Source organism: Sparus aurata, chromosome 18 (assembly GCF_900880675.1).
Source record: "Sparus aurata chromosome 18, fSpaAur1.1, whole genome shotgun sequence".
NCBI classification, from domain to species: Eukaryota; Metazoa; Chordata; class Actinopteri; order Spariformes; family Sparidae; genus Sparus; species Sparus aurata.
In genome coordinates, this window is record NC_044204.1 from 22,380,360 (window position 1) to 22,402,366 (window position 22,007).

A 22,007-nucleotide genomic window follows, 5' to 3' on the forward strand; every position below is an offset into this window, starting at 1 on the left:
CACCCACAATGGCATCAGCACTGAGAAAGTACATTATTAGTACAGTAACTGGAAATACACAAATTATAAATGACTTTTAAGCATATTTTTCTGTATTAAATTTAAAGTATCTATTTGTTTGTATTTGTATGTATAGTTAGCTTTATTATTTTTGTTATTATTATTATACTCTATTTAATTAACTTTTTTAATCAACTTTCATGTGCAGTATTTTATTTTATCTTTCATTTTATTGCTTGTTTGCATCTTTATTCTGTATATTATATCATTCCACAAAGTCTCTACATAGTATCTGTTTATAATTACTCAGTTTATATATAAACAAGTCTGTTTCTTATTTTATTCATATTGTTTATTTTGTTCACTACTATTATTGTTTATTGTTATATTGAACTGTCGTTTTGCTTCTGTGACACACAAATTCCCCCGATTGTGAGACTAATAAAGGAATTATGATTCTGATTATATTAAGTGTTTTCTCATATAACTATCACTTGCAAGCATTTTGAATAGTTTAAAGGGTGCAATAAGAATACATTTTGATTGATAACTGATTAATTCCTCATCTGTTCATTAGTAACTACTCACATTTATGTCAGAATCAGAATTTCTTTATTCTGTGCCGCAAAAAAAGTAATTTCTGTGTCACATCAGCCAAAGTACAGTGATATTACAATAAACAATAATAATGGCAAAAAATTAACAATATAATAGAAAAGGTAAGACATATAACTAGACTCGTATATACGAACAGTGTAATTATAAACAGTGTGTCAGTGTAATTGTTATTAATATCTAATAAATCTGGGTATGAAAATTGCCCAGTTGGTACATGATGTGCATGTGTACCTTATTGTACAGTATTGCCACTTTGCTTTATTTTTGTTTTTATTAAACCAAGGCTTTTTGTTCATCATTTTGTGGGCTGCCACAAAAATCTGAATAATTTCCAAGTTTAAAAACACCACCATGCGTCTGCTCCAGACTTCTACTAATGTGTGGACGGGATGTGAGGAGCTGGTGTAATGTCGCCCTCCAGCACAGAGGGGGTGCAGCCTCACAGTGGCCATATTGAGAGCAGAGAGTCCGTCTGTGCTGAGCGCAGAGCAGCTCTGCCTCTCAGCTCACACTCAGACACTTGTGACGATGGCGGCCAATGAGATAGATGTTTTCGCAGTAAGTACGATGATCTGTTTGTCTGCGGGCCCCGATGTGAATGATGATTTGCTGTCTTCAGAGCAGAAATAGGGAATCCGTCTATAACAGCATAACATTCAGGTGTGTGTGTGTGTGTGTGTGTGTGTGAAAGAGAGAGAGCTAGGTGATGGGATGCGTGTCGATATGCAGCAGGATCGCTGCGGTGTTGTGTGTCAGCTGGCTTGTTGTGACTAATGAAATCGGGTTAAAGATGGATTTTTTTGTAGATGTGGATGGATTGAGGAGAAATGATGCGCCGTCGCCCTGCGGGGACGTGCGGGAGAAAAAAACGCGCTCGAAGCATCCGATTGTGCAGCACGTCGACACCTCTGACAGGTGAACGCAGGGCAGCAGGCAGGGAGGCACCAAGTTAAGAGGATAAACATAAGTAGCATCCTCCTCAAGTGGCAGCTAGCTGCACGAGATGGCTCAGCGAAAATACGTTTAAGTATGTATCAGCCAAACGTGTAATTCATAGCAATGTGTTAATTAACAAAGAGACACCGTAGCTTCCAGTGGATGTCTGCTGTTCAGTGTGAGGCTCTGCAGATGATGGCAGATTTAAAGTGAAGGTAGTGTGTGTGTGTGTGTGTGTGTGTGTCACTGTGAAGGGGACTTATGGGTACCAGGGCAGCCAACAGCTTGGATATCCTCCCACCCTGTGAAATAACATCTAAATAAAGAGCTCTTTGTGTGTGTGTGTGTGTGTGTGTGTGTGTGTGTGAGTGAAAGAGAGAGGGGACAGAAGCGGATGATTGTTGTATTGAACACATCCTGGTCCTCATGTTGAGCCTTTTACATGATGCCAGTATCCCAGGGTGAGTCTTCCAGCTTGTAACAGCCGGGGCCAAAATACTTTATGTAAAGTATGCATATACATTTATATACATATTCAAATGGTTTCATGTATTTTATGTTAGCTGTCAGCCTGTTGTTATCATGCTATCATTGTCAAAACGTGAGTGAAAGTATAGTGCTGAAGTGATGGTCAGTTGCTAACTATTTTAAAACCATTTGTCGAGGAAAGGGTCCGAGTTCTTTAAATTTGATGATTTTGTTCTGATTACGATGATTTTTAATTGTTCATCATTAAGTTTGTTCAGTCCTTGAAATGTCAGAAAATAGTGAAAGATGTTGATCAGTGTTACCCAAAGCCCATGATGACGCCCTCAAATGTCTAGTTTTGTCCACGATCCAAAGATATTCAGTTTGCTGCCATGGAGGATTCACATTTTGGTAGCTCAGGTATGAGAATTTTAAATATTACTCAAATAATTTACTTAAATAATTTCCCAGTCTGGGATCATTAAACTAATTCTATCTATCTAAAGTAATTGTATCTAAAACCGATGGATCGATCATCAAAATAGTTGACAGCTCACCGATGACCTCTTGCTGCTGTAATGTGATCTGCTGCGCACAAATGCATTAAGCATCCAACCCCAACAATAGAGCGGCGTGTTTGACACCAGTGTTGGTGGCAACTGTCTCCCAGGTGTGGTCTGTTTTCATATTTTCCTCATACCCTGAATTCACGAAGCATGAGGTAACATTTGAATGTGAAGATGGTGAAAAAATGTTCCCTGTTTACCGTCATAGAGGAGTCAAGAAACCATAAATTATTCACATTTAAGACATTTCCTGACATAGACTAAATGACTAATCTAACAATGGAAAAAAGAAATTGACGGACAAGTAGATGATGTAAGTATTTATCAGGTCTGGCTGTAGACAAAGGCCTGCTTTAATTACAAACCATTACCATCTTATAAACACATTGTAGTAAACTACAGACTGATACTAAGACAATGTAGCAAGCATCACATCAGGTGATTCTCCTAGCTTGTTGTGCTCTTGCCGGATGTGTGTGCGTCTTTACTGGAGGTTTTTGGTTTTGAGATACAGAGACTGAACCTTTTTATAGGTCGGACTGTTCCGTGTGTTAAATGGAAGAGAGAGATGACCTCATTAGCAAAGAATGCTTTTAGGCTTGAAAGCAGAGTGTGGGGATGGGATCTGACAGGAGCACTCTTTTAACCTCCGACAACTCTGCTTACCGATTGTTTGTTCGTTGTTGTTCTTTCCTTGTATATTTAATGATACTGAGGTAAATCTTTTGCCCTGCCTCTTTACCAAACACTCAGAATGAAGAAAAGCGAACCCTTGACCTCGGAGGCCATGTGGGGTTTGACAGTCTGCCCGATCAGCTGGTCAGCAAATCAGTTGCACAGGGATTCTGCTTCAACATCCTCTGTGTAGGTATGTCTGGACCCACGAGATGTTTGTGCAATGGACGTCACATCAGTGAATGTTGAAGTAGCTTTTTTCCTCTTCACCTTCACCCTGTGTGATTTTCTCTCTTCTCTCTTTCAAGGTGAGACCGGGATAGGCAAGTCGACGTTAATGAACACGCTTTTCAATACGACATTTGAAAATGAGGAGGCCAGCCACTACGAGAGTGACGTGCAGCTACGCCCGCAAACGTACGACCTGCAGGAGAGCAACGTCAACCTCAAGCTGACCATCGTGCACACTGTAGGGTTCGGAGATCAGATCAACAAAGAGGAAAGGTACAGATTCTTTAAGGCTTTTATTTTACATGTAGACCTGGTACCTGAGTGCTATCAGACTGACAGAAAATGAAATAATTGTGTATTATTTAAAGGTTATAGAAGACTTGTTACAGAAATCTTGCAGAGCTAGTAATAGAAATTTCTCTTGGTCGGATCAGCACCAGCTATTAATCATTTCCCCCGTCTTGCTCTGGTACTGCAGCCAACACACTTCCAGAGTATGGAATAGAGAAAGAGATCTGGCCTGTGTCCGGCATGTGAACTGGGAGGGAGGAAAGGGAATATGGGAATGACTGGTAGAACTAATGCATTCTCAATAGAAACTTGAGTGCTCCAGCAGCAGGGAGGATTATAAAAAAAACAAGCACTCTTTGACCGGAAGGCTGAAGTTACAGCGTTTGTAACTTGGATCCAAACATGTCTCTCAAACAGGAAGGAAACTGAAGTTTGGTGTTCATACATGTTCATCATTTTTTTTATGTCTACGCAGCTATAAACCCATTCTTGAGTACATCGATGCCCAGTTTGAAAGGTACCTTGAAGAGGAGCTGAAAATAAGACGCTCCTTGTTCAACTGCCATGACACAAGAATCCACATCTGCCTGTATTTCATCGCTCCCACCGGACACTCCCTGAAGTCCCTCGACCTCGTCACAATGAAGAAACTGGACAGCAAGGTAACCACAAAATCTGGCAGTCTGTACTTCACCAAAGTTACGTTCCCGGCTCCTCAACACGTCACTCGTGTTTTCTTTTTTTCCACGCAGGTGAACCTCATCCCTGTTATCGCAAAGGCAGACACAGTATCCAAGAGCGAACTGGACAAATTAAAGATCAAGATCATGAGTGAGCTTGTCAGTAATGGAGTGCAGATTTATCAGTTTCCCACAGAGGATGAAGCTGTCGCAGAGATCAACTCCTCCATGAACGTGAGTTCTAGAAAACACAAACACAAAGACATAATACACGAAAAAGAGGTATATTTTACACTATTAAATGCATCCTCACTGTCTCCACCACTGTTTTCATAGTAAAGCCACATTTAAACGCACAAACTGCCCACAGGGACTTGGAACATTTGGAGGAACTCAGTGCATTTCCACCATAGGGACCAAGGTCTAAATTATTATTAACTAGTGCAGTGCCCGTAAGAAAAGTGTACTCCTATAAAAAAGTGGGAGGTTAAGGAGCTTTTTCATGGATGGCCAAATGAGGCTGTGTTTGAAGGTGGGGCGTCAGGGATATTTAGGTTTGTTGTGAAATCTGATATTCCAGGGTATAATTGGCTGTTTTTGACTATTTTTGATTTTGCCATTATATTTCATCTTAAAAGCTATTTACTTGGTGTCATTATTTTCAGCACAACCTCACATGTGTGACTGTACAGTTATTTTTTTTATTCTGACATACTGTATTAACACAATGGACCTAAAATCACAAAAAAACATGAAATCCGAGTAGAAAACTGTTGTTTATCTAAATGTGTGCATACATTTAAAAAATGTATAAAGTTATATGTAACTATTTACATTTAAATGCAGGCAATGCTCAGGTCTGCCTGTGCTCTTTCCAGCTGAATGAAGAGCTGCACTGCCTGCTCCACATTCAGCTTCTCCTCATTAAACAAAAAAACGACTCCACTACTCACTAAACACACTACACCAAACACTACATAACATACTAACTACACACTCCAAACACGCTAAAGGTCACAAATCTCTCAACTCTCACACACACCGACCGTCGTTGCATGTCAATCATCCGCCTAGGTCCCTCCCACAACTTCCTGTTCCTCAACAACCAAACTTGCTGCTTGGACACTTTCGTGACAAAAGCCCGTTTTTACCGTTTCTTCCTGCACCAGAAACAAAGCAAACGTGACGGCGATGTTCGCGAAAAAGCGTGGCGGACATTATTTACCCTAGGTCCGGTTTTGGACGTGCCGATGCTTCCGGTCCGTCGCCTCGGGAGGTGGGCCGTGTAGCTAGCCGCTAGCTACACACGAACATCCACAGATCTGATTCTACTTTGTTGTCCGTGCGTCTCCGGATCTCCTCAGACCCGAACAGACTCGGTCCGGACTCGTTTAATCTCATTAATCCACAACAGTCAGTTTAGATGCACAGAACAGAACAGAACGGGACCGAACCGCCGGCAAAATCCCGGTCCAGCTCGCGCCGCTGCAGGTATAAATCTGCTTGTTTCTTAAGGTGGGGGGTCGCGGTGGGCTCTGCAGTGATTGGCTCTGGTGCGCGCGTGGCCACGGTGTGCAGTGATTGGCTCTGGTGCGCACGTGACTGTAGTGGCTCCGGTGGACAATGCTCGTGGAATTTGTAAAGCATTTATGAAATAATTTATTAACGGTATCACTGCAGTCCAAACAAATGCGAAATATCACACCATTGAACCACGCAGCAGCCATGTTGAAACTCTCGGGTCAGTCTGATCCTGATCCGCAGAGATATTTGAGGCACACACACATACACACACACACACACACACAGACAGACAGACAGAAGTTCTGTGTATTTATAGATAGATTATTTACCATAGAACCTTGCAGAAAAGGTTCAGCAAGGAACTTAGTGAAGTAGCACAACATCAGCCACAATTTGAAGTTGACACACAGTGTGTGTTGATGCATGTTGTAAATCGCAGAATGATATCCTGAAGATGACAACAGTAGAATCATTTTCAGACATATTGTACCAATATCAGTGCTGTATGTTACAGACTCATCTTCCCTTTGCCGTCGTTGGAAGTGTAGACGACGTTAAAGTAGGAAACAAGATGGTGAAAGCGAGGCTGTACCCCTGGGGATCAGTACAGGGTGAGTGCACTGAATTGATTTGACAAGCATGTCCTGAAAAACTGAGCTGATTATGCTCAGTTGGGATATTAACATGACGAGCACAGCAGGCACAGAGTTGTCATTTGATTTTTTTCCAGTTGCGTTAATTGACTTCTTCTTTCATTTCCTCAGTGGAGAATGAAAACCATTGTGATTTTGTGAAGCTGAGGGAGATGCTGCTGCGTGTGAACATGGAGGATCTCCGAGAGCAGACACACGCTCGGCACTATGAGCTCTACCGTCGCTGCAAGCTGGAAGAGATGGGCTTCAAGGACACAGACCCGGACAGCCAGTCGTTCAGGTGAAATTAGGGAAAGCGGTGATGTTATGCATCTGGGCAACTTACTTCAGTTGAACTGCCAAAAAAAACAACACTGCTGCTCTCTTATGATGCTCTCTACCATGCTGACAAAGTACTTTATTGGTAAACAGTACCTTTAAAGCAATGTTTATTTGATTAAGTGTGAAAACACACAATGTGCTCTGACATACAATCCGTGTTTCACCAAATTTGTATATATATATATTATCAGACACACAGTCACACACAGTCCTACCCCAGACTGAACTTCCCTGATACATGACGGCGTCCCTATCATTAATCTTTAAGCATGAGGCATTTTTAAATGTGATGAGGAAAATGGGAAAAGATGTGTGTTAAAAAAGTTTTAAAAAGATAAAGGAAAGATAAAGCTCTTCTATCAACCGATCAGAGTTTGAAGGAAAAGTATAAAAGCTTCACATGTCTGCTTGGACTCCAGCTTAATTATTTAACTGACGGTATAATTAATTGATGTATTTGGTTATATTTTTGGATCACCTGAAACTTTAAAGTGAAACTCTCGCCAAAATGCAACTTAGGCTTTTTTATGAATGTTTATGAGTCAAACCTTCATCTAAAAGCATAATTACAACGAAAGAGGCACTTTTAAGTTTTTTCAATGGGAGTGCTAGGGGCACTTTTACGATAGCATCAAAATTGCTATGTTTAAAACGCTAAGAAGGCTCGACACAACATGAAACTTTGCTTGTAGTATCACCAGGGTCTCTACACATGAACATGAGCCTTGAGAACATTGTTTGTGTACACAGAGTTTGCTAAAAAGAAAGTTTTTCTAACAGCTCACCTTAGCATTAGCTTGTTCCGCTCCTAGTCGTCATGGCAGCCGAGAAGTATCGATCTCAGAATGCAACATAACCTGGAGGACATTTAAGGTGGACCGCTACTGTCTTCCAGCAACAACTATCCATGCGATATCTCACGTGACTTTTCAAGCTTTTGATTTTAGTATTGTTTCTTATGTGAGGCTCCTTTTTCAACTTCAAGGTCAATATTGTTTTTAGCTAACGACAAAACAAGGAATTATCCGTGCATTTATATGGATCTAAGCTTTAGGAGCGGTCCACCTTAACCCTCGTCCATGTTACGTTGGATTCTGAGATCGATGCTTCTCGGCTGCCATGACGACTGGGAGCGGAACAAGCTAATACTAAGGTGAGTTGTTCAAAAACCTTCTTTTTAGTAAACTCTGTGTACACAAACAATGTTCTCAATGCTCGTGTTCATGTGTAGAGACCCTGGTGATACTACGAGCAAAGTTTCATGTTGTGTCAAGCCTTCTTAGTGTTTTAAGAATATAGATTTTGATGCTATCGTAAAAGTGCCCCTAGCACTCCCATTGAAAATGAGCTTGACCCGAAAACGAAAATATGGTAAATCTTAAAAGTGCCTCTTTACATTCACAAAAAAAGCCTAGGTTGCATTCTGGCGAGAGTTTCGCTTGAAGTGCCTCCATAAATTTCATCTAGAAATAAGCATTGAAATGACAGATCTGATACGTCAGGTGGAGTTTAAGATCAGGTCGAAGCAGCTACTTGAATCCATGTTAGTATGGTAGCTGAATACAAGCTCATTTCAAACTGATTCACTAAATCAGGTGGCCTCCTCTACACTTGAGGAGTGTCTTGTTCAAATCAGTTGCTAGGAAACATCTCAAGCGCTGTCCAATCAAAAAACGATCAGCTGCGCAAGCAGGAAGTCACAGTGCCACCATGAACTGTAAAAATAACCTCCATAAGACACAGTTATATAAACATGCATATACAGTATGTCTCAGAAGTAACAGTATGTATATAGAATTTAGAGTCAGTGTGTATTGATTATGCAGGTTATGCAACCTTATTTAGTCATTTAGCTCATGATATATGTATATAAGTTTGTAACTTGAGGTATATTGGTTTATTTGTGTGATATGTCATCTAAGATAATCACCGCCAAGTAAACAGTGGTGGACAGTAACGGAGTCAATTTACTTGAGTACTGTACTTAAGTACATATCCAGAGGATCTGTACTTTACTTGAGTATTAGATTTCTTTGGTACTTATTACTCTTACTTGAATACATTTCCAAGACAAATATTTTTACTTTTACTCGAGTTAATTTCTAGGAAGGCTGAAAAGTACTCGTTAATTTCAGGTCTGCTCTTTTTTTTTTTTTTTTTTTTTTTTTTTTTCTAAAATACTATTGGACACAAGCTGTGTTTGTCAAAGAAGGAAACCTATTACAGTGCACGCTCTCCACTGGGATCTACGTAAAAGCGGAAATACGTCATCCCTCTCCATAAGGATACCACCAAAGTAGCCACGCTCTCGACTGCGTTTGTCAACACAAAACCGCGACAATGGCTGCATCAGATGTAGTTTTTTTGTAAAGTAGTGATTCTCAACCAGTGGTCTGGGGACAACATTGGTCTTTGAGGGGGTTCCAGTTCCCAACTTAGCTAAATGATAGAGAGTTAGTTGGACGGTGCAGGTTCATTAGGTTACAGTTTTAATGATTATTAATAAACATCTGCATCTGCAACATCTGCTGTCCTCCTGTGATCCCATTCATTTTATTTGTTTTTATAGGTGTTTCTGCAGGCTTTATATAACGTTGTGGTTCTAAAAGCAAGCACATCAGTGCAGGTGGTTTCAAAGAGTTAATTCTCAGAAACAAGAGTTAAAAGGTCCTTACATTCATTGATGTGAAAAATAAGAAATTTACTCTTACTCTTACTCTTACTTTTACTTAAAGTAAATTTAAAAGTATGTACTTTTGGGTACTTAAGTACCTTTAAAAGCAAGTACTTTTTTACTCTTACTTGAGTAACATGTCGACTGAGCTACTTTTGCTTGTAACGGACAAAATTTTGACCAGTAGTATTTGTACTCTTACTCAAGTACTGGGGTCGAGTACTCTGTCCATCTCTGCAAGTAAACTAGTAAGTGAAAACAGCCAGCTCCTTGATACTTATCTGTCTGGGTTTAACATTGCTTAATGTTGATCTGCAGCCTTCAGGAGACATATGAAGCCAAGAGGAAGGAGTTCCTTTTGGATCTGCAGCGCAAAGAAGAAGAAATGAGACAGATGTTTGTCAACAAAGTGAAGGAGACAGAAGCCGAGCTGAAGGAAAAGGAAAAAGAGGTGAGGGCTGACATCATCATTGAATAACTGCTCGTTGAAAGTACACCACGTTTGGTTTGCCTCACGTTGTGCCACCTTCGTCGTCTCTAGCTTCACGAGAGGTTTGAGCAGCTCAAGCGGATGCACCAGGAAGAAAAGAGGAATCTGGAGGAGAAAAGACGGGAACTGGAGGAGGAGATGAACGCGTTCAATAGAAGAAAGGTTGCAGCTGAGACACTGATGGGACAGGCCCTGCAAGGCTGCTCACAACCGTTTAAGAAGGACAAGGACAAGAAGAAGTAAGTCTGCTTTATGTATCTGTTTGATTTGTACTGCTGCTCAAGTGGTTGCTTCTGTGAGCGAGTGTTAATGCTGCTGAATAATAACACAGATCTTTCAAGATATTCAAGGTTAATTACACTGATGCATTATTTTCACTGGACGTGAACGTATATTCTCTGAGCCATTTGATTGGACAGAGAGGGGGGAGGCATACAATGTGATTAATGAGATAGTGTTATCTTCCCAGAAGCCATGTTGGCTCAGAAACTGATACAGGGACAGATTCGGACTGACACTGTGTGCCCAGACATAGTAGGAGGGGTCACAGCTTGCATGACGCAGCCTGATGCTTATTTCTCTGCGGGCTGACCTGCCAGACTGTATCTCAGGCAGGGGCATGTCTGTTTACATTTGACTGGTCTCACCGATGCTCACGCATTGTGCAACGCAGATGATATTCAGACATCCTACACAGAGCTGTAATCATGTCTGCAGGTGGAAACATTACATGTCAGGAATGATAGTGTACGCTAAAAAAACTGACACACTCAGTCTGACGCTTAGCCTTGAAAATCCACAGTTAAGAAGACAAGGGCAAATTTAAACAAATGTGATTAAATAAAAGCCTAGTTCACTATTAATGGCAGCTTGCACAAGGACTTAAAGCCAGTTTAGCGCACACAGGGCAGAGGATGTGATTTCAACATGTGGTTTCTTGGGTATGTTATTTACATCTAAAATACTGTAATAAAATAACTCTAATGATCCCTCTGGCTATGTTGTATAACAAAATGTTATTAAAAGCAGTTAAGAGATTATTATATATTCAAAAACGCAAAAAAGGCTACGTAAAAAATATGCACAAAATGATTGATAAGATAGTGCCTAAATGTGTCATGTACTGGACTCTGTCTAAGATGAGGAATGTATATTAAAAGCTTTCCGGTGTTGACAATACATCTGAATAAGTTAAACATTTTAGGCAAGGCTGATTCGTTTTTCAAATTTCAAGTTATAGGCTTAATTTACTTTTTTAAATTAAGTGTGTTTTTCCAGGATGCAACCAAAACAGTATCACCAGACAGCATTAGTGGCAGAAAAAGTACATTTTTACATGCAACCATTTCTGGTGGTTTAGTTGCGGTTGGTCAGCTACTATGTATTGTTGGATCTGACCTTACTCAGAGTAAAGAGTATATAATCACTGAATTTTCCTTTTTAGGTGAACTTCTCCTTAAAGCTCCTGTTTGTAAGATGGTAAAACTGACGCTTTGGGTTTCCCAACTCGTCAGATACTGACGCTTTCAGATGGTGGCCGACCCGACCTACAATCCTAAAGCGTCAGTATCTGAAGAGTTGGGAAACACAAAGCGTCAGTTTTACCATCTTACAAACAGGAGCTTTAAAAGACAGTTTAAACCCATTTGTGTGATCACACTGAGAAATTTCTTAATTTGATTTCAGCCTACCTATGAGGGTGGTCTAAATGTGATTTGTAGGAATTAATTTCCACAAGGTTTTTCAGTCTGATTTAAATTTCAAATTGTCAAAAACAAGAGTTGGGCTGCCAGTCTGGCTCTGAATGTAGCCTCAAGTTTAAGACTGTAGTGAGGAAGCAGATGCTTAAAGAGATTACAGTCCGGACATTGTTTCATTCTCATTTCATTCATTTGTCCTTTTGATTTCTACCCCTCAGCATCCTTCATTTATTCATTTTACCCCCCACATTTTGTTTGATTTCTTTTCCCCTTTCAGTTGATTTGTGGATCAAACACCCAGGGACACCAGGAATGTGTCTGCCATCAGCATGGGAAAAAGAGACTGTTATATCTGACATTACTTCCTGACACTGTATGTGTGGACATAGTGTCACAGTGACAATGCACGTATGCCAGCCTGAATAATGTGATGGCTATAAGCCGCTGTGTACTTACGGATCAAAAAGGTAGCTTCGCTCAGTGTATTTAATTTGTCCCTAATGCTGACTCTGCTAGACACACAATCCATGGAGTGTTGTCATAACATGTAGCGTGTGTTCTTTTATGTTCTGTGTGTTCATCTCCTGTTGTCTCTGTTGCTCACTGAGAAAACTTGATGGAAATAGAACAAGAGACCCTCAAATGCTTAATGACTTGATCTGATGGTTGTGAGTTATTTTTTTGTTTTAACATGCAGTAAGCATTTTTGTATATTTATACATGCAGTTATATAGAAGCTAAATGGTCTCCATTAGTTGTTTTTTATAAAACAATGTCTATTAATGCTAAAAAAATATATTGATACATGTTTCTTTTTATTATTGGTAGTAGGACGTGAGATAATGTAATTGTCTAGCATCACTCTATGCAAAGTTATAAAGAAAAGGACTTTACAGTGAGTCTGAAAGTGAGTCCAGTATTTTGCCTTCATTTATATTCAAATAAAAAATGACAATGGAAAATCGAACTTGTCATCAGGTCATCTGTTCCCAGACTTCCCATCACACCAGTCATTTGTGAAGCATTTCATAATGAGACCGTCACCGTCATGAGTCATGACATCACAAAACATGGTTTTTCTGATTTTGATTTAAGTGTGTTTCTGTAAAACACATTATTCATTTAATTCAAGTGTCTGTTAAGTTTTTTTTGGCCTTTTCAGTGGCAGCAAACAAGACAAATAACAAAATGCCTACTAAACTGTTTCATCCTTTGCTCTAAATGTTTGCAGATTTGCTTGTTCAGATAAATGATTTGGTTTTTCTTTCCCCTTTTCATAGCTTCTTTAGTCTTCCATCTGCGTGCTCCTTAACCTCAGGAAGGAATTTGAATTAGAAGACTTTCTACCACATCAAAAGATCACAGACTAAAAATCAAGTGTATTATTTTTACAATGTGAAATAACGGTTTTCTAGAAATGCACTTAACATCCCTGGAAGTGAGTCGGCCTGAAGTCTTCCATGTCTACTAAACTCTCCTTTAGGCTTCTAAGCACCGCTCTGTAGCATGGTCTCTGCATGGCTCCTAACCCTCATTCCTAACAGTATTAAAAGATTGTCATTGCCAAAACCTGTTTTTGTACTGAATGTGCTAAATGTTCTATCATCTGCCATGTTATGCTTGTAGTTCTTGACTGATGAAAATCTACACTGTGAAAGATATATTATAAAGTGACATGATGTTGTTGTAAAGTGTTGTAAAGATAGCCCATTATATCCTGATTTAAAAGCACTTTAAATCAATCATAGTATAAATACTATCTAGAATCGTTGTAAAAGGTGCCCTATCATACTAACATGTCCGCCCTATGTTGTGTCAAAAAGATCTAGATAGAAGTATTTTATAGCATTAAACTGCGAGAAACCATATATGCTGTTGTTTAATGAAAAAAAAAAAAGCCTGGATGTATACAAATTCAGGAATAAATCTCATATATGGTGGGCCTATGTGGGCCTGCTTGCAGATTTGTATATCCTGATATTTAATAAAGAGTTACTTTATTGAAAACTTGCCTTGCTCTCTCCATGATTGCACTTTGAGACAGAGAAGGTCAACATGGGGCAGGTTGTTGTAAGCTGTGGTCTCAGCAGGTTCAGATTCCTTCCAGACTGTTCCAGAAGCCTGCCAGTGGGTTTCTATTTAGAAAGAACAAGTGACAGCAGAGTGTTTATGCCTTACCCATGAAAACGTTACACTGACATTTGAATAAATCCTGAAGTCTTCCAGAAAATTCACTAATGTATTTGATGTCTTTTTGATCTATAACTTACTAGCTCTTGTCATGTTGTACACCTTTTTATTGGCCTCTGTTTTACTGAATGCAGAAATAGATACGCAACTAAACTTTGTGAACTGCTGCATCTATTGCTCCGCTTTTTGTTATGAGAATTAGACTGATTTTTCTGTTTTAAAGTTTAATACAATCTTATTTTCAACATATTAAGAGAAGAGACACAGTGAGTCGGAATTTTTCGGCCATGTCACGCCTCCACAACTGCGATTGGCCCTCCAGCACGTAAAGGGCGGACCTTAATAGTGAGTGGCTGCAAAATTATCCAATTGAAATTTAAAGCCATTGACGTCATCCATCGTTGACCAATGAAAGCTCACCCTGTTTGGGCATGGGCTTGGTTTTATGCCTGCATTAAAAGCTAAACTGCCCTTTTCCCCATCGCCTTACGCCAAGGGTAGGGGGGTGTGCATAGGCAGAAATTAACCTCTGCTTAAAACTTTCTTTAGTGAAAGTTCATACTTACACTTTCTTGTGTTTTAAACCTCTTTTCATCCGCTTGTTTCAAGCGCGCAGAGGCTTTTTGCAATTGCTGATTTTTCATAATACCAAAAGACAACGTAACTTGAGCTAAGGTAAGTTAACCAGTCTTCCCTCAATTTCATGTTTAATAGGCATGTGTTTAACTTACAGTAGTATTTGCCGATTTAAAACTTTATAACACGTTGTTATGAAGCTGTCCAGTGTTTAAAAGAAACTAAACTAACCCTATGGACTTAGTAAATGGGTGTAACGTTATGTTAGCATTAGCAGTATTAGCTAACCGTTACGTCGTAAACGTCTGTGTAGTTAGCCATTTCCCCTTTAATGTTACAGTCATTAAGCATTTCTTTCAATTGTTTTAATGCTAATGTTAAGTGTTACGGCTTTAGCTAGCGCTCTACGGTTAAAACGGTGTTATTTACCTCGGGTTTGTTGTTGTCATCTCTGTGTTAGCTCTCCGTTGGCGTCTATGGCAGGGACATGTCCTGACATGTCTGCTGAGCGGCTACTGCTCTGCCGCCCAGAGGCCTGCTCTTTTGATATAAACCCTCATGTTGTTACCAAACTTAACAAAACATGTTCTTAATCATAGTTATTCTCATATTTTAAGACAGTTGTGTTAACCTAAATATGATAAAGTACTGTTATAATTTATGAGTAGTTTGTTTGACGTGTTACCGTTATGTGTCCCTCATTTGTACCCCTGTCCAGTCCAGTTGAGTCCAGTTCAGTGACAGCTGTTAGGTGAAGGCTTGTTACATGATAGCTTGCAAGTTTGGAAACACTACCATCATGTGTTAAATACTCCTGAGCAATACAAAACCTTATCCCTAAGCCAGATCCTTTCAATTAAGTAAACTGCCGGAGTTTTCTAATGCTAAACTGTGTTCAACCAATTTTTACTGATATTGAAGTAGAGCTATTCAGAAACGACCCAGTCATTTACATGGCTTGATAGCATCTGGGATTTGCTTATCCTAGTTTTATGTGACTGCTGTCCTTTGCTGGTCCCAGTTCTCAGATGCAAATTTGAGCTTCTCTGACTGTTACAGCAGAGTGAAAGAGGTAGTGTCTCTACCTGCCTGACCATCTTACAAACACTATTTCTTTTCTCAGACAAAGGGCTGCAGCCAACCATTATTTTCAATAACCTGTTAATTTTTATCCAGAGTGATTGGTTGTTTCTATCTATAAAAAGTCAGGAAAGGTCAAAAATGTCCATCATTGTATCCCACTGCCCAAGATGACATCTACAAATGTCTTGTTTTGACCACAACACAACCAGTTGATATTCATTTTACTGTCATAAGGGAGTAAAAAAACAAGGGAATATTTGGGATCAGATATTTTTTTCATTTTTTTCCCCTTTTTAAATATTACTCAAACCAATTAATCAATCAAAAATAAATGGCAAGTAATTTAGTAGCTGACAGGTAAAACAAAAAGTAATTGAAGCTCTGTTGCCCATCACAATGTATTATACAAGCATCTATAGATGTGCAAATAAGACGCGCTTATAATTGTGGTTATATGGTAAATTAGGTGATTGATTGACAAATAATTTCAGCCCTATAATTTAGAAATATATGTGGTCATACCAATGTCCACAGATAATGTTTTTAGTCATAAGAACAATCTTGTCATATTATCAGTAGTGCGACTTGAAATTAAAATCATTGCCTTTTTTATTTGATTAAGTCAGTATTATTCAGCTCTGTTTCCTTATCTACACAGATGATTGACACAGTGACAGGACCTGGAGCACAGCCTTTCGCAGTTCAGCTGAAGGCCCTGACAGATCTGGAGGGCCGATACCAACCAAAGCTGAGCGGCCTGAGGCTCATCGAGAGCTCCCAGGACAATGGCCTCAGGATGACCACCCGACTGAGGGAGTTGGAGGTGAAGGATCTGCTCTCCCTGACCAGGTTCTTTGGGTTCAGCTCAGACACGTTCTCGCTGGCCATCAGCTTGCTCGATCGATTCCTCTCTGTGATGAAGGTTTGTAAATACACGGATGCCTAGAAATTATACCTTGTTGGTTTTCTAGAAAAAGACAGGTTGTTTTATACTTGTATACTCTCTACTTTCACTCCACAGATTCAACCAAAGCACCTGTCCTGTGTGGGCCTGTGTTGCTTCTACATTGCCATTAAGTCCTCGGAAGAAGAGAAGAACGTGCCTCTGGCCAACGACCTGATCCGCATCAGTCAGAATCGCTTCACAGTGTCTGATATGATGAGGATGGAGAAGATCATCATGGAGAAGCTCTACTGGAAGGTGAAGGCCCCCACAGCTCTCCGCTTTCTCCGCCTCTTTCACAGCCACATTCAGGAGCAGCTCAACGCTGAGAGGTAAGGACAGACGGACACATCAACCTGCAGGGCTGAACCATGGCTCGACAAGATTATATTTACCCTACTATAATGTGTCTTTTCATATTTGTCTTTAAAGAGAATACTTGCCAAAAATATTTGCAAGACCAAAAGGCATGGTCTTATTTGAAATCGTGTAGCACGATAGGAAAACTAAAACATGAAAACCTTCTGTTTGAAACATCACCAGTATTGGTGTTCTTAACTTTGTATATAAAAATAGCCCGGCGTTTTGGTTTTTTATGGGGACCACATTTACTGAAGCAGATAAATGTCTTACTGAGTGAGCCCTGCCACACATACATCTTATCTTGAGGTTGAATTCTTGACACTAAAAGCACCTTTTTCTTCCAGCAAGAAGATCCTGAGCCTTGAGAGACTGGAGGCTCAGCTGAAAGCCTGTCACTGCTCATTTGTCTTCTCCAAAATAAAGGTAAAAAAATAACTGGTCTGCCAACATTTTAAAAGATGGCCTATTTACAGTTGGAATTATATTGTTTTAGATGCATCCAGCTGTTCCACTTTGCTAATAGTTTGATTGAAATTCAAACGGCTTTCATTCTGCATGTAAATAATTTGTAGTGGTAATCCAGGTATAAAGTAGGCCATTTGTGTTGAGTATTCTTTTCTAAAATGTGTTAGTCAGTCTTTTTAAATGGATATGTAAGCTGTGTTTGTAGTTTCTTTTTTTAATCCTCTGAACCTATACTGTCTCTCTGCAGCCATCTCTGCTCGCCATGGCTCTCCTGTGTTATGAGGCTCAGGAACAACATGACCCTGAGAACACTGACAAAATATTTGAGGTCCTAAAAAGTTTGCAGCAGCAGCTGAACGTGAGTACCAACTATAGTTATAATCTTCTGAACTGAACTATTCAGAAGTAATGTTTTATGATTTAGTTTCTTTTTTCGAATCCAATAATGCCTTAACATGATGTAGAATTTTTTCTCCATTAAGGTTTTGAATTGACAATTTCTAATCCCACTCGCATGTTATGTCTTTTGTGCAGATAAGAGATGGGGACCTAGTTTGTGTGCGGGAGCTGGTTGGAAAATGCCTGGCTGAATATGCCACCACCAGGTGCTCCAGGCCTAACAGCCAGAGGCTTCGCTGGTGTATTTCGGGAAGAACTGCACGTCAGCTGAAGCACAGCTACTACAAGATCACTCATCTTCCCACCATACCTGAGTCAGCTTATTAAACCTGGGGGTACAAATAGGTGACCTTGCACGCAGAGAAAAGTAAACAACGGTCCCCACATAACTTTTGGGTGACTTTCTTGCAGTGTGGTCGCCTGGTACAGCCCAGTTATTTTCCTTACAGATATTCATCGTAGATGATGGATGTCTTTAAGGAAAAGTTTAGAATGTAACGGTTTTCCTCAAGTTTGTTCGTTGTCATACATTGATCATGCACACTGCATTTAATCAGCCTCAATGATGAGGAGTATCACTTATCTACAACCATCCTGCTAAGTTTTACTTTCCTGGTTGAGTTGCTTGCACAAGTGTACAGTATGTTCTTGTTTAAATCCGTACCAAGGTGTTTGGTATTTCCTTGAACGGGTTGCTGGTTTTAAGCTCATAAGTATAGAACCACCTAGGTCCTCAGTCCACCATGTGGAAGAGGAGGGAGAAGGATTTTGTGAACAGCAAAAATGGAACCAAGAAATCGGGCCCAAAATCCTTAACTCCCACCCTAGGTTGCTAAACTGTCCTGAATGCACACTCCTACCCAAGGTGATTTTTTGTTTTTTATTTTGATATGGCGAGGGAGCTCCGGTTTTCTCCGGTGAAGTGAGGCTAGTGACGATCTCCTCATGCATGGCTAACCATACTGTGCTGAAATGTCAGCGGTTACAGATGAGCTGTTTTCACAGATTTGTGTGTACACAGAGTGAAGCACCACATGTGTTAATTGATTTCAGTTGTCAATTATGCAGAGAACACAAAGAAAATGATCATTGCAGTGGAAATGTGGGTTGGAAGTTGTCTTGCATTTTTCTTTGCCAGTTTCCCTGTCTAGTTTAAGTTTCTTTAGTGACAAAAATAAAGTGTTCTCAAATTCAAAATGGCTAATTGAACACACCATCTGGTTAACCTTATACTTGTACCTTTCAATAAAACTTTATTGAAAAGCCATTGCTGTGCTTGCCATTTCCTCATTATTTAAAAAAACAACTTTTCTCTGGCTTTTATCAACCAGATTGAACAATCCTTGTCAGCTGTTCTGCCACCTTCTGCCAAATCAGGCCTGAACAATGAGTCCTTCACAGGCCAGATAACACACATCAGAAGGCTGCTGTAAAAATATCGTCACAGAAGATCTGATAAAGCCACTGTCCTTCTGCAGGTCTTGGATGTCCTCAGTAGTGTCTATTAGTAAGGCGTCTCCAACATGTAGTGGGTTTTGACATCATGGCACTGGTCACTTCTGTAAACTGGAAAAGTCTGGACCACCACCAGCAAAATTCCCAGAGATCTCTGCACCACTGAAGTCGAATCCAGGATTCTAGCAGAGAGGAGGTGCAATTAGGTCATATGCTACATTTTGTCATTTTACTAATTCACACTATAACATGGTATTGTATGCATATCAGCAATGCTCTGATGATTAATTTGGTTGTTATTCTTCTCAGCACCCTCAGAAGTAGTTGGAGAAGCACTGTTCGATTGTTCGAGTCTAATTGGAGAAAAACACATCTGCTGTTGCTTTGTGCATCTTAAAACATCCCCAAATCACAAAGCTAATTGTTGCTGCAAAGCCATGTGTTCCACTTTTTTTTTTAAAGAGGCACACTATTAGGGTAATTTGAACTAATTTAAAAGCAGTAAATGACAGTTAATAATCATAATATTATAGTTGACAATTTATGAAAAACAATCATTTGACCAGGAAGACTGCTTGACTACTTGTTAAGAGAAATCCCTATTTCCATATGTTAGCATTTTATTAACACAGCTGCAGACTTGATGGCTTTATCAAGTGAGAAACCCTCGAGCATTTATTGATAGCTTGCAAACATTCATATCAACATTATAACAAAACTAAAATCAGCCAAAGAAGTTGATCACAACCTGGCAACCCAAAATGTTATTATGAATGGCTTGTAGCGGATCAATGACGCATTAGTAAATAATTCAAAAACCAGGCATGCATCCAAGTGGTAGCCTGTAACAACATCTTTTCAAACACACACCATGATCCTTTAGATGAAGCTTAATCAAACCAACCTCCCGCTGGAACCTCTCCAATGTGAGCTTCCTCTGCATCTGGTCCTGGACCCAGGCATTCGCACAATACTCCCCCTCCAGCAGGGATGACCAGCAATTCCCGGCCTCTCTGTTAGTCTTCATCAGAACTATCCGAATGAGACACTTGTCCTCTGAGCAGACAAAGATGTAAAACAAGGTTAGAGATGAGCGTGGCTTTGTACATTTAAGTCCAAGCTACTTATAGAGGTGTGAAACCTACCTAGTGTCCATGTTGCCTCGTCAGACACAGTTGTGTCACATAACTTTCCCTGTCGGAATGTTAAAAAAAAGAGATTGGGGATTAGAAGTGAAACGATTCATCAATTAATTGTCAATTGTAAGCTATTTTAATAATCAAATAGTTGGATTTAACAATCTCATTTCTGCTTCTTTAATGAGAATACTTTATGGATTCTTCACTTCTCAATGACAATAAACTGAATATCTTTGGGTTGTGGACAAAACCAAGAAAATGAACAGTGGTGTTCAGGGTTTAAATTATTATTATTTTTTTTACATTTTATAGAACAAACAGCTAACCGATTAATCGAGCAAATGATCAGCAATGGAAATAATCGTCTGTCCATTAATGTCTCTATGTTATTTCCAGGACCGATAGCGGTTATTAGAGATCAAGGAGACTGAAAACTTTGGGAATGATATTCATTTGCAGTAATAAAGAAAACCTTTGTGACAAAGTTTCAAACAGCCAGTGATTAAAGTACAATTTACTCAACTCTTGTTTAAGTACAAATTTAGGTGCTTTAATTAAGTGTTTCCTTTTCTGCTACGTCAACCTTCCTCTCTTCTACATTTACTTGATACATTTAGGTTCTTGTTACTTTGCAGATTCCGATTATTCTGTGTTTGTAGGCTATTAGTTTTTACGTGTTACCAATCAGATCTAGACGTGGGTGGGAAACTGAGAGGATGTCATGTGAGTAGCACATTTTCAAATTAGTTTGTTTTATCTGTAATCCGACAGAAAAATCAGACACTGATGATCAGAAAATGCGGAATATCTGGACAATAATTGGTTTACCCCTAATTTTCAGCGTATTACTTTAGAAATGTTAAATGTCCTTTATAGGGACCCAAATCCAAAGCATATGCGGTTTTCTCTGCCATTTATAAATTTGATTTTTATGATTTAATCATTTTTGTCAGAGTGACAGACACAGACTTAAATAATCAAATATTTTACCTCAAGTTGACCAATAAGCAGACAAAACTCTAAGAAAATATCTATTTTAAAAAAATAATCCACATAAAATAGACCCCACATCTTCCACTGACACTAAAGTGAGAGATGAAAACACTCCTCACCTTGATGATCTCCTCCCCTTTGACACGCAGCTCTACGTCTCTGGATCCCAAGTGGCACTTGACCTCTTTAGCAGATGTCCCGTGAGGCACATTGACTTCGATGAAGACCTCCTCCATCGTCTGGTACCAGGAGCCCCAGGGTGTCTTACAGGGGACGACACCGCTCCTCTCCTCGAAGTGCGCTGACATGCTGCGACTTGTCACCGGCTGACAGGTCGGCTAACGTCAGCTAACTCACTCACACTGTCTGTGGCGAGCGGAGAAGTTGTGCTAACAGTTTGCTAGGCGGCTAATCGTTAGCACTCTTAACCCACCTACTGCGTGATAGGACAGTTGTTATGAGCACCTGTTGTTAAGTTTGTTTCAGTATTTGTTGTCGGTGCTACCTCTCTGCATGTTACTGCACCCCTCTCTTTCTCGAAACTTCTTCTTCTTCTCTACATTTCAGTTCCGGT

The 22,007-nt window shown here is 39.8% G+C and overlaps 3 protein-coding genes and 1 long non-coding RNA gene across 6 annotated transcripts; 2 read left to right on the plus strand and 2 right to left on the minus strand.

The window, feature by feature from the left end:
* Positions 1 to 997: 997 nt before the first annotated feature.
* On the plus strand, positions 998 to 13,834 carry LOC115568576 (septin-8-A). 3 transcript variants are annotated; one of them, XM_030395959.1, is made up of 10 exons: positions 998 to 1,176; positions 3,342 to 3,456; positions 3,572 to 3,767; positions 4,261 to 4,447; positions 4,538 to 4,699; positions 6,504 to 6,600; positions 6,754 to 6,922; positions 9,956 to 10,088; positions 10,179 to 10,366; positions 12,046 to 12,794. In XM_030395959.1, the coding sequence occupies exons 1-10, from the start codon at positions 1,147 to 1,149 to the stop codon at positions 12,194 to 12,196; spliced, it is 1,428 nt and encodes a 475-aa protein (XP_030251819.1). In that variant the 5' UTR covers positions 998 to 1,146; the 3' UTR covers positions 12,197 to 12,794. The 3 variants fall into 3 exon arrangements, with proteins under 3 accessions (XP_030251819.1, XP_030251820.1, XP_030251821.1); XM_030395960.1 differs by lacking the exon at positions 12,046 to 12,794 and adding an exon at positions 13,108 to 13,834 and having other exon boundaries at positions 1,001 to 1,176; XM_030395961.1 differs by having other exon boundaries at positions 1,001 to 1,176; positions 12,105 to 12,794.
* On the minus strand, positions 13,416 to 15,337 carry LOC115568581 (uncharacterized). Its single transcript, XR_003981427.1, has 3 exons — positions 15,279 to 15,337; positions 15,023 to 15,133; positions 13,416 to 13,962 (listed from the first exon to the last, which is right to left on the minus strand). It is a non-coding gene; the product is annotated as an uncharacterized LOC115568581 (long non-coding RNA).
* ccng1 (cyclin G1) lies at positions 14,433 to 19,113 on the plus strand. The gene is made up of 6 exons (XM_030395966.1): positions 14,433 to 14,692; positions 16,335 to 16,598; positions 16,698 to 16,951; positions 17,327 to 17,405; positions 17,695 to 17,805; positions 17,982 to 19,113. The coding sequence occupies exons 2-6, from the start codon at positions 16,335 to 16,337 to the stop codon at positions 18,171 to 18,173; spliced, it is 900 nt and encodes a 299-aa protein (XP_030251826.1). The 5' UTR covers positions 14,433 to 14,692; the 3' UTR covers positions 18,174 to 19,113.
* nudcd2 (NudC domain containing 2) lies at positions 18,950 to 21,983 on the minus strand. Its single transcript, XM_030395967.1, has 4 exons — positions 21,553 to 21,983; positions 20,447 to 20,495; positions 20,206 to 20,357; positions 18,950 to 19,483 (listed from the first exon to the last, which is right to left on the minus strand). Exons 1-4 carry the CDS (start codon positions 21,739 to 21,741, stop codon positions 19,400 to 19,402), a joined length of 474 nt encoding a protein of 157 aa, XP_030251827.1. The 5' UTR covers positions 21,742 to 21,983; the 3' UTR covers positions 18,950 to 19,399.
* Positions 21,984 to 22,007: the final 24 nt, after the last annotated feature.

What these genes read in the sequence shown, in the direction of transcription:
- LOC115568576 (XM_030395959.1), top strand. Translation starts at nt 1,147, where the DNA reads ATGGCGGCCAATGAGATAGATGTTTTCGCA. An exon ending in TGAAGAAACTGGACAGCAAG is followed by an intron (nt 4,448 to 4,537) that starts GTAACCACAAAA and finishes TTTTCCACGCAG; the next exon opens with GTGAACCTCATCCCTGTTAT. An exon ending in AAGGACAAGGACAAGAAGAA is followed by an intron (nt 10,367 to 12,045) that starts GTAAGTCTGCTT and finishes TCTACCCCTCAG; the next exon opens with CATCCTTCATTTATTCATTT.
- ccng1 (XM_030395966.1), top strand. Translation starts at nt 16,335, where the DNA reads ATGATTGACACAGTGACAGGACCTGGAGCACAGCCTTTCGCAGTTCAG. An exon ending in GAGCAGCTCAACGCTGAGAG is followed by an intron (nt 16,952 to 17,326) that starts GTAAGGACAGAC and finishes TTTTTCTTCCAG; the next exon opens with CAAGAAGATCCTGAGCCTTG. An exon ending in TTGTCTTCTCCAAAATAAAG is followed by an intron (nt 17,406 to 17,694) that starts GTAAAAAAATAA and finishes GTCTCTCTGCAG; the next exon opens with CCATCTCTGCTCGCCATGGC.
- nudcd2 (XM_030395967.1), bottom strand. Translation starts at nt 21,741, where the DNA reads ATGTCAGCGCACTTCGAGGAGAGGAGCGGTGTCGTCCCCTGTAAGACA. An exon ending in AAGGGGAGGAGATCATCAAG is followed by an intron (nt 20,496 to 21,552) that starts GTGAGGAGTGTT and finishes ACATTCCGACAG; the next exon opens with GGAAAGTTATGTGACACAAC. An exon ending in TGGAGAGGTTCCAGCGGGAG is followed by an intron (nt 19,484 to 20,205) that starts GTTGGTTTGATT and finishes CCTCTCTGCTAG; the next exon opens with AATCCTGGATTCGACTTCAG.